The sequence below is a fragment of the Sphaerodactylus townsendi genome, unplaced genomic scaffold (genome assembly GCF_021028975.2).
Source record: "Sphaerodactylus townsendi isolate TG3544 unplaced genomic scaffold, MPM_Stown_v2.3 scaffold_545, whole genome shotgun sequence".
NCBI classification, from domain to species: domain Eukaryota; kingdom Metazoa; phylum Chordata; class Lepidosauria; order Squamata; family Sphaerodactylidae; genus Sphaerodactylus; species Sphaerodactylus townsendi.
In genome coordinates, this window is record NW_025950743.1 from 1,822 (window position 1) to 13,108 (window position 11,287).

Below are 11,287 nucleotides of genomic sequence, written 5' to 3' on the forward strand. Positions count from 1 at the left end.
CTGCTAAATTTGTCAGACTCTCAAAAGTGGAAATAACAGAGACCGTAGTAAAGTCCTAAAGCAGTTCATTCCAGGTAACACAAAGAGTGACAATGCAAAGCAGGATCTGAGCTCGAGAGCTCAGATCCAGGACCTTTAACACCCCCCCCCGTTTCACCCGACACCAAATGGCTACTACAGTTTCTACTACAATTACTCTACAGAGCTTCAAAGAACCTGGGAACCTTTCACACCTCTTTGAAGAAGAGCTGGTGCTAGGAGATTGCCAGGAAGGGAAGGGGGGAAACAGGGAAACATTTACAATTTATACACAGCAAGATCTCAAGGAACTGACAGGCATGGTCCTGACAAAATTAAAGTGTGGGTAGTATTTTAGTCCGGCTTCCGTGCTGGGCATGGGACGGAGACTGTTCTCGTCGCCGTCACAGATACACTCCGTATTCAGCTCGACCGAGGCGGATCGGCGCTGCTGGTGCTGTTAGATCTCACCGCAGCGTTTGATGTGGTCGACCACGACCTTTTGGCCCACCGCCTGGCCGCCTCCGGAGTGCGGGGCACTGTCCTTCAATGGATAGCCTTGTTCCTCCGGGGCCGGACTCAGCAAGTGAGGTGCGGGGACCAGGCCTCCCGGAAGTGCCCGCTTCAATGCGGTGTACCCCAGGGGGCGTTACTGTCCCCGCTGCTATTTAATATCTATATGCAACCCCTTGCTCAGCTGGTACGGAGTTTTGGGCTGATTTGCCATCAGTACGCTGATGACACGCAGCTCATTCTGTTGATGGAGGGGGGAGCAGCCGCCGCCCCTGCGGCTCTACAGCACTGTTTGGAGGCGGTTGCTGGTTGGTTGCGACAGAGCAGGTTAAAACTGAATCCATTGAAGACGGAGATCCTCTGGCTCGGCCGCGAGCGGGGTGGGACTTTCCAGCCGCCGGTGTGGGAGGGGGTCACATTGGCGCCCACTCCCTCCGTTCGCAGCCTGGGGGTCCACCTGGATTTGTCTCTCTCAATGGAGACCCAGGTGGCCCATACAACCCGGGCTGCCTTTTTCCACCTCCGTCAGGCCCGGCGGCTGGCCCCCTTCCTCTCCCAAACGGATCTGGCCTCCGTGATCCATGCAACGGTCATCTCCAGACTAGACTATTGTAACTCGCTCTACGTGGGCCTTCCCTTGCGTTTGATCTGGAGATTAAAACTGGTTCAGCATGCAGCAGCGCGCTTGCTAACAGGCAGCGCCGCCTGGGAACACATCCAGCCTGTGCTGTGCCAGCTGCATTGGCTCCCAGTAGAGTTCCGGGTCATCTTCAAGGTGCTGGTGTTGACCTTTAAGGCCATACGCGGCCTGGGACCATCGTATCTTCGAGACCGCATCACCCCATATGTCCCGACACGGCCTCTCCGATTGGCGGAGGCCAATTTACTGGTGGTCCCTGGCCCTTCAGTGATGCGGCTGGCCTCCACACGGGCCAGGACCTTTACAGCCCTGGCCCCGGCCTGGTGGAATGCTCTTCCTCCAGCTGTCCGGGCCCTGCGGGACCTTGGGGAGTTCCGCAGGGCCTGTAAGACGGAGCTGTTCCACCGGGCCTTTGGAGGAACCAGCCACTAATAGTGCCCCTTCCGCCGGCCCTTGACACCTGGGCCACCTGTCATCCAACGAGACTCGCCATGCCTCCCTCTCTGAGGGGGGAGGGATTTTTATTACTGGAATGCTGGATGCCATTTTAACTTGCTGAGTTTTTTATAATTGGAATAGGAACTGATAATTTTTATCGCTGCCTTAAATTGTTACTTATATTATTTTATATTGTATTTTATATGTTGTGCACCGCCCAGAGCCCTTCGGGGATGGGGTGGTATAAAAGTCCAATAAAATAAATAAATAAATAAATAAATAAATATTTCAAGGATCTCTTGCAGCTCAGGGGAGAAGAAATGTGTGAGGGGAGGGGCAGGAATCAACCACTCTGCCAGCCTTACACATGTTTCCCCCCACTTCTAGAAAGACACTTGCAGCCCAACTCCAGGCAAGAGAGCCAGCGTGCCCCTTCCTGCCCTAGCTCCCCCGGTATCCTGCAAGCTGCTGCGCCACCGAGGGCCCCGGAAGCTTTGCAAGCAGGAAGGAAGGGCATGCAATGGAAGTTGGGCGCGCTGCTTTGGCTGCTTCCCCCGTCCTACTCGGCCAGGTCCTCTCCTCCCTTTCCCCTCTGCCTTAACGTTCCTGGTGTTGGCCGAAGCTGATCCCATCGCAGCCGCCGCTCTGTCTGCACTTCCATCGCCTCCTGCGGCTGCCATGGGCCCGTTCCCTCCCGCAGCGGCCACCGTGCCCAGGGCTCCTACTGTGCCTGCTGCTGCCCCAGCTGCCACCACCACTGCTGCCAGGGCTCCATTTTCTTGCTCGTCCCGCTGCTGTTGGCACGCTTGTTCTTCTTGCCCTTGTTGCTCTTCTGGTTCGGCATCGCCAAGGGAGGAGGAGGAAGAGCGGGTCGCAGCAGGAAGCTGGCGGCGGCTGTTGCTACTTTCCCCGCTGCTGCTCCCACCAGCACCACGGTGGCTTAGTGCAGCCCCATTGTTAGGCGCTGGAGGAGCAGCAAGCAAGCTGGGCTCTGCCTCTCCCCCTCCAGCCCAGCCACATGCACCCCACTGCTGCCAGGCCATGGGAAAGAGCATCAGCCCAGGGAAGAAAAGGCGTGTCTCGCTTGTTTTGATTCCGCTTCTTGCCCCACTAGCCCCAAAGTGTGGCTGACGGCTGATGCTGAAAAGACAAAAGTACATCCCTCCCCCCCACTTCCTCCAAAGTATGGCCGAGTTATTGAGCTCTGGAGCTCTCTGTTATTATACACATTTTAGATTTCATCACCAGATAAGTTGATGAGCAGAGCAATCTTATTCATGACCGACCGCCGTGAGTTGGGGGAGGCAAGTGAGATGGAAATGAAACTTTAAAATCTGCATGCACATCAGCAATTTCCTGGCACCTTCCGATTGGCTGGGAGAAATTGCCTCACCGCGGGGGCGTGATTCTTAAAAGTTGCTCATTCACGTTGCGTTTTGCACATAGGCACTGGAATGTGGAGGGAAACCATTTTATAGAGGAAAGTTGCACAAGCATCGAGCGACAGGAAGAATCTGAGGTAAAGGTTTGAATGGGAGACAGATTAGGGGTCGAAGCACATTTCGGCACGAGTGTGTGCGAACAAATACCACAAACCGTGATGACCACATATATGTATTCCAGAACAAACCATGTGTGCGAAAAAGCCCCATAGTCACTCAAAACCACTGAAAATTAGTAAAAGCATGAGTAAAAAGAAAAATTTGGGCCTCTTTCCTAATGGACAGTAAAGTAGGTCTCAGGTAGGTCCCAGGTGAGCTGCAAGCAGAAGAACATTCCAGAAGTCTGAAAAAACCCTTGCCATCATCTATCCAGATTCTGCAATAGCTGGGCTTGGGGAAAAGGTTTCATCTGTTGGACTGTATGTATACATAGGTCGAATCCCCACTACCATCTTAGCCAGGTTTCAGAACACAAACTAACCAGGTTTGAGGGACGACCTCCCTGGTCGAATTCCCACTACCGTCTTCAGAACACAAACGACCTCAGACATGGTTAGTTTGTGTTCTGAAACCTGGCTAAGATGGTAGTGGGGATTCGACCGGGGAGGTCGTCACTCAAACCTGGTTAGTTTGTGTTCTGAAACCTGGCTAAGGCGGTAGTGGGGATTCGACCATAGTTTCCAGGTCCTTCCTGGCAATCAGCAGGGGATGGAGAGGAATAGAGTTGCCAGATCCATGTTGAGAAACTCCTGGAGATTTGGGGATGGAGCCAGTGATGGATAGAGTCCTCAGTAAAGTACAGTGCTATTCAATCCACTATCTAAAGCAGCCGCCTTCTCCAGAGGATCTGATCTCTGTAGTCTGAAAATGCACTGTAATTCCAGGGGATTCCCAGGTCCCACCTGGAAGATAGCATCTCTAGCTGGACATGAATTCAGCAACACATTACCTGTGAATGCATGGCCCAATGCATCCATAGGTGTACTGAAAAATCCCAAGATTTTCAAAGACCTCTTCCAAGATAGCATTGCAATCAAACTATTTTTTATTTGTTTGTTTGTCTGAAGATTTTAAAGTAGTCACTCATCCAAAGCTTCCTGCGACAATTTTGTGATGTTAAAATAGCTTAAATGAATTAAAACAGAAAAACATGCATCCATAGACGAACTCACAAAATCACAAGCTTTTCAAGGAGCTTTTGTAAGATAGTGTTGCAATTCACCCCTGTGTATTTGGTTGGTTTGCTTGTTTATTGTAAGATTTGTTAGCTGCAGCTCACCCAAGGGTCTTGCAGCGAGTTACAACGTTAAAATAGTTTGAATGAACTGAAAACAGAGAGACAGTTACCAAATATGAAATATTAATAGGGCAGGATAGGGCGGGATATAAATCCAAAATAAATAAATAAAACAAACGTTACACTATTAAAATACATAGCTTGCACTATTCCGCTAATAAAATGTGCCAGATGAGTGGATTACCCTCCAGAGGCCAACTGGAACAATTCAACCTTGCATGCCCTGGAGAAACTAAACAAGTTTTGCAGGGAATGTGTATCATCTGTGCATCTATAGTGTAGACTTTCCCTCCAGCTGCTGGAACACACGTTTATACCTTTGGGTTTATGATAATTCAAGAAGAAAGCCTAGAATAATTTGACCTTCTCCTTATGCACGTCAGCAGTACTATTCACACACGGATGTTTACCAGGAATAGCCTTGAGAGAGGGATCTCAGTGTACAATAGAGAAAGATCAGACCTTCTTTGATGAAATAAGCCACCATCACAGGTTTCAATAGCACCTCCTATTGCAAGGGTGCGGGAGAAGGATTCTTTTTCTGGCACAACTACCTGCAGTTGAAATCCAAGATAATCTCATGCATTTCTTAATCCCATTTCCTTTCATTATTGCTTTTTAAAAAACAGTCTTTTGTCTGTTGACAGTTTCCTCGTTAATTTACTCAGCCAATAATCCCTTACACATTGTCCATAGAATGTCAGGGTTTCTGGTGGGGTCTCTTTGCCTTTATAAAGCACCAGAGTAGGGCTTCAGGTCAGCAGAACACCTGGATTTCTTGCACATAGAAAGGGAGCCTGAAAAAACCCCTCAGCTTTCTTCTACAATGAAGACCTGGTTCCTACTTGTGCTGGCAGGTGTGGCCTGCATCTTGGTAGCTGAAGGTAAGCAAAGCACAGCACCTCACACCTTGACTGATTCCCCACTGGCAGAGTCAACCTAGGTTTGACCTAGGTTCGTCCCAGCAACCCCCCACCGCTGCTAAGTTCGACCTGGGTTCATTTCAGTTCTGCCCCCTCAGAACTGGAATTTCTGATTCTAGTTCTGAGGTACAGCTTTTTCTCCGAACCTAGGTTGAACTCAGTGGGGAATCGTCTGTGGCGACTCTCCCATTCAGCCAATCAAGAGCTGTGTTTTGGGCATGCGCAGAATAGAGAGTCGCGGCGGGGAAAAACACGCTTTTAAAATTTTTAACTGCTATTTTTGAAGCTATGATGATGTGACCACGACTTTCCCATTCAGCCAATTCTACATGGCTGCGATGTATAAAAACTAAAAAGAAAGGACGCACGCTCACGTTTCCCGCCATAAAACAAGAACCAATCAGGAATGAGGAGCGAAAGAGGTACTGAAGATGATCCCACCATCTGAGCTCGGTTCAAGTTGGACGAACTGAGTTTAACTCAGTTGTTGTGGGGAGTGACGAGAGTTGACCCTAGGTCAATACCAGTTAAAGGAACCGTGTCAAACCTAGGTGGACACTGCAGTGGGGAATCAGCCTCTATCTTCTTTCCCATGAGCCTCTTCCTTGGGACTATCCCTTTCCAATGGCAATGAGATAGAGCTGTCAACATGTTCACTCCTGGCTTTTAGTGACGCCACAAAGCCCTATTCAAGCTCTGAGAACCATCTTTGGTGTCATGTGAAATTTTACTGTGGTTGTTGTGATAGACAGAATATGGGCCAGTCCGATAAGTGAGGTTTAAACTTATGGTTTAAACTTAGGATCTCAAACCAGGATCTGAAGTTGGTTTATTAATTACAGGTGAACTTAACTAAGCTCTTTTTTGTGATGGATGAATATGGCTATCATGGCTTGTTAATAGCGCTGCCTAAGAAATCCTTCGCAAACCCAGCGAAACCATCTTTGGTTGAGGCAAATCAGGATTTGAATGTTTGCATGTAAGCTGAATCCTCATTGACAATAGTTAAACTAAATCATGATTTTGATATTGCTGAAAGAGACCCCTCAGTTGATATCTTGTGTCACACTGGGTGAATTTCTGCTCAGCAGTGAAAATGAGACAGATGACCATGTGATAGACAGCAGTTGTCCTTTTGATCTAGTAAGAGGGGAATTATTGGAGTAACACAGCAAAAACTCTTGCATTCTTCAGTTTGGTAGCTCTTTTCCTTTACGTCTACGATAAGCAATCTCAGATACCAAGAACTGCCCATACACTCCAGAATGAAGATACAGGACACAAATGTATGCATTAAGCTAAATTTTATTAAAACTGATCTGCAGCAAAACATTAATTCTATTTGTCACACCAACTTTTGCAGGTCCTCTAAATGCAAACCATTAAATCAAGGCAACCAAACTCAGTGAGGTTAAAAACAGTGTGGCTTAACATAACTGTTGTTCATCTAGTGGTCCTCTGTACAGACACACATGGGACTGTGCTTGCATGGGGCCAACCGTGGAGCATTCTGAGAGTGAATTAAGAGCTTTAGCCATACATGGAGTGCTCCCCTCCCCCAGCCATATGTCTCGGCTAGCTACTTTCCCTGCCCAGGCCACGTGACTAGGGAGGAGGAGCGCACTCCCCCCCTCAAGATCTTCCTTTGCCGCTGTGAGGAGTCACCACACATGCTAGATGACAGTCTACAGCAGGCAAGATGAGAGGGGCATGTGTTTGTACAGAGGGCCACTAGATGAACAACAAGAGTAGGGAAAGTAGCTAGACCACGTAGCTGCTCTGCATATGTCATTAAGGTCCACTCTATTCTTAAAGGTTGTAGAAGTAGCTGGGGCCCTTGTACAGTGTGCCCTGATGGCAACTGGGCAAAGAATTTGAGCCTTGCTGTATTATAGATGTTACCCAATATGATAGAATGGGGACAGATACTTGGGAACCCTTCTTGGGGCCTCTGAAGCATATGAATAATACAGTGTCCTTTCTAAAGGACTTAGTTCCGATCAGCGGCGATTTGGGCCAGCTGGTAGCTCTGAGCATGACCCCTTGTTGTGTTTGGTCAACATGCAGAGAGGGATATTGGGGGTGGATGTTCAGAAGGCAGGTTCAGACATTTCCTCCATGCTCAGACACAACTGTGATGAGCCATCAATCATGTGGAGGCAGGAGGAGGAGGGCAACAGATTAGGCCTGCTTCATCTCTTCGTGTGTTGGAAGGGCCATGAGTGTGGCCCTTTCTGCACAGGCCAATTAAACCAGGATAACACTGGTAAAATAATTGAGTTGGGGGGGGGGGCTTCACATGGATCCCACTCCTAATGTGAATCTGCTCCGTATTCCCCCCCCCCAACCTGGGTTATTCAAGAATCACGATTTTCACAGAATCACGATATTCAAGAATCACGATATTCAAGAATCACGATTTTCACACGTTCTTTTGTTTTAACGCACCTCGCAGCCACGGCCAAGCGAACGGCCTGGCAGAAGACGCATCGAGACCAAAAAAATCTAGTGTGTGTTTGGTGTTTCCCAGCTCTCATCTGCACAGCCACAAAGGCACACAAAGCCTTATTGTGGCTCTGGGGGATCGGCCATGCCTGCCTGTGAGGCTACACATCAGAGGCAGGTAAGAACACAAAAAAGATGTGTGGAGGTGTGTGCCCCAGCTGATGCACTCGCTGTCCATGGGACAGCCAGCCATGCAAATGGGCTGGGGTGAGGACAGGTCCTTGTAGCCCACCTTCCACCCACGTTTATTGGCCCGTGCAGAAAGGACCTGTGTGTGGAGGGTCAGGTACTCACGGCTTTTATACACAGTGATGCAAATTTGGATTAATTTATAGAAAATGACTTTTTCTCCTAGCTTCAGCCAGTGATGACAATGAGGATGATCATGGCGATGATGGTGATGAGACTGATCAATATGAAAGTGATGAGGAGGATGAGGGTGAGGATGAGGAGGATGGTGACGACGACAACAGTGACAGTGATGATGTAGACGATGATAGCGATGATGATGATGGTGATGATGATGATAGCGACGATGATGGCGCTGATGATGATGCAGATGATGATGGTAATGATGATGATGGTCATAAGCATGGGAGTGTGTGACTGCTTGACGACAGTTTTATAGCAGCATAAAATAACATATTTCCCAAACTATGCACCATATGTGCATATCATGTGTGTGTGTGTGTGTGTGGGGGGGGGAAATCACGTGTGTGTGTGGGGGGGAAATGAATGAAAGGGAGCCCCCTCCAAACAGTGCTCTCTAAGAAACTCTAAGCTCTTAGGGGCTTGTGCAAGTCAATTACCTGCCCTCCCACTGGTTATTTTTTTTTCCTAATCCAGTGGTTCTCTGACTTCTTGAACTGGGATCCTTACCGGTTTTGTGTTTTGGGATACAAGGAGAAAGAAGTTACTATTTAGACTATGGTGTAAAAACCCAAGTTGTACCTCTATTTCTATTACTGTTCAGAACAAACCGCAACTTCTGGTGAGAGGGATTTAGACCAAAAAACATGGATTGAGGTAGAGTTAATACTCTCCCCCATATGATCTGGATTACCCCCTCCCACAGCAGTGTTACCTAAAAAAATAGTCATAGCAGATTCTGATCACAGGCCTCCCACAGGAAAGGGGAAGTGGGGAACGCCTTCACTGGCCAACAGTTAGCAGCAGCTGAGTTCCACCTTGGTTGACTTTCGTTGCAGAGGCAAGTCAAGAGGAGTAAGTCCTTTGGTAAAGACCAAAGGGTGAGATCCAAAGACATTCTGGCCCTTTGGCTTTTAGCTAATGGCTTGAATCCAACATCTCTTGGATGAGCCAGCTGTGGAGGCCCAACCAGCCCAAGATGTATTGTTCCTTTCTTTGATTATTTACTTGATCTTTGTTGTACTTCTGTTGTTGTTCTGGACTTTCTTCGGTGGCTTTTGGAACACACACGAATCAAAAAATACTTAAGGAGAGGCAGAAATGCTCATCTATTCATGTGCTAATATAAATATGTAAAATGCTTAGTTCAAAAGGTGGAACGAGGCAGTCATATGATAAACCTCCTCATATGATAAACTGAGATGATAGGAGGTAGAAAGCAAAAAAAAAAAATCCAATTCCTAAAGAGAGGTATTTTGATCTGCATGGAATACGATGCATCAAAGTTGTCACTACAATTTGTGGGGAGGCAGGATTTAATGTGGCAAGTGATAGAAAACATTTCTGTTAATATGCACATTATTGTTGTATCTGACATCTATTCCTAAAAGTCACCTAGGAAGACGGGCAAGGTTCTTGAAAGAGACTTGGTTTGCTGCTGTTCAAAATGCCCTCCTGGGCTGGACTTCTGGTGGAATAGTGTTTCAGTCTGGCTGAGCCTGTGAGTGCTCCCAGACTACACATTGGTTTTTTCCCCCCCATAATACTGTTTATTAATTTCCTTCTTTAAAAAACACATTGAACATAAAACATACATGAAACCATTGAAACACATAAGATGTCAACAAATATTAACATGTAACAAATGACCAACATTTACAGTTACCCAAACATAATCTATCCTACCCCAACTACCCATAACAATAACACATAATTCAATACATCTAAATCAAATCAGTGACTTCACTATTCTTTGGTAAGTTAAATACATTTCTTTTCTTATCTAGGCCCTTTCAATATCCCATAATCATGATTTTATCCCTTTTATTGTGATGTAACTGCCCGATACTTATTGCTTTGGACTTCCCCTGTTAAGTGACTGAATCCATATTTATTTTTCCCTTAATAAAGGTATACAATTTATTTCATAATACAACTTTTTTGCAGATTAACTTATTGCAATATAATGTTGTAAACCATTTCATATTATATATTCTTCAATCATCTTATCCTTTGAACTCTTGTCTAGATATATAATTAGCTTTCCCCAAGTTTTCAAAAACTTTTCTTGTGGGAGTTCTTTCAATCTCGTCGATACCAGACTACACATTGTTGATAGAGGCTATTTTGCCAGCTGTGCACAGCAAGTTTTTCTTAGCTCTCGCCTCCCCAGATACTGGGGACTTTAAAATTTGACAGATGGACTGGAGAGGTTTGGATTCAGACCCACCAGTACTGAAAGATCTAGAACCAGCTGTGTGAGTTAGCTGTTGAGTCTCAGAAACAGCCTCCCCTTTTCCTTGTTTTTTCCTCATTAGTCTCTTTCACCTTTTCTTATCTTTTCCCTTTTTAATTTTTTTTGCTTTTTAATAACAAGTGTGTGTGTGTGGGGGGGGGGAATGCCCTCCTGGACTAGAGGGGCTTTTGGCTGATTCATCCGGGATCTTGTTATGTATTGTTGAATAATTTTGGCAGCCCTATTGGACAGTTCTATGTTAAAGATTTATATCCCACTTTAATTCTGAAAAAAAAAACCCATGCAATTCTTTGATGAGCTGTTAAGGCTAACTATACAAAGAGAAATGGCATGACATCATTTAATTTTTTCTCTCCCTAACATCTGAAGTTCAGGGTCAATATTTTCATAAGATAACACGTTCTGAGCAAAATCTCAAAAGCCAAAACAAGTGTTTGTTTTTGGTTCAGATATATAGAAATTGAAATTGGGGTTTGGATTTCACAATTATTACAGCAGTCATCTCTTTCTGTTTACAGATTCTAAGGGGGAAACAGGGAAAAACAGCAGAGATGATCATGTGTCCGGTTTACTGGGTGACACAACGGATCTCCTATGAGAACTTGCCTGTACTGCAGAGGTAAAAAAAAAACTTTCAGTACTGCAGAACTTCCATGATAACATCACATGCTAATAAACAAACAAACAAACAAATAAATAGATAAAATTAACTCATTCCTAGGCAAATGTTTCAAGTCTGTCCTGGTATATAGTTTCCTGAGCCTGAAGTCTCATTAGGTAAAGGTAAAGGTCATTCCCTGAGCAAGCTCTGCATCATTACTTACCAACGGGGTGCCTGCCATCCATCCATCCATCCATCCATCCATCCATCCATCCATCCATCCA

At 46.2% G+C, this 11,287-nt stretch overlaps 1 protein-coding gene across 1 annotated transcript; it reads left to right on the forward strand.

Annotated features, from left to right (window-relative positions):
* The first annotated feature begins 5,103 nt into the window (after positions 1-5,103).
* Positions 5,104-11,074, forward strand: LOC125425471 (prostatic spermine-binding protein-like). The gene is made up of 3 exons (XM_048483072.1): positions 5,104-5,232; positions 8,132-8,344; positions 10,921-11,074. The coding sequence occupies exons 1-3, from the start codon at positions 5,175-5,177 to the stop codon at positions 10,998-11,000; spliced, it is 351 nt and encodes a 116-aa protein (XP_048339029.1). The 5' UTR covers positions 5,104-5,174; the 3' UTR covers positions 11,001-11,074.
* Positions 11,075-11,287: the final 213 nt, after the last annotated feature.

What these genes read in the sequence shown, in the direction of transcription:
- LOC125425471 (XM_048483072.1), top strand. Translation starts at nt 5,175, where the DNA reads ATGAAGACCTGGTTCCTACTTGTGCTGGCAGGTGTGGCCTGCATCTTG. An exon ending in CTGCATCTTGGTAGCTGAAG is followed by an intron (nt 5,233 to 8,131) that starts GTAAGCAAAGCA and finishes TTTTTCTCCTAG; the next exon opens with CTTCAGCCAGTGATGACAAT. An exon ending in TGATGATGCAGATGATGATG is followed by an intron (nt 8,345 to 10,920) that starts GTAATGATGATG and finishes TTCTGTTTACAG; the next exon opens with ATTCTAAGGGGGAAACAGGG.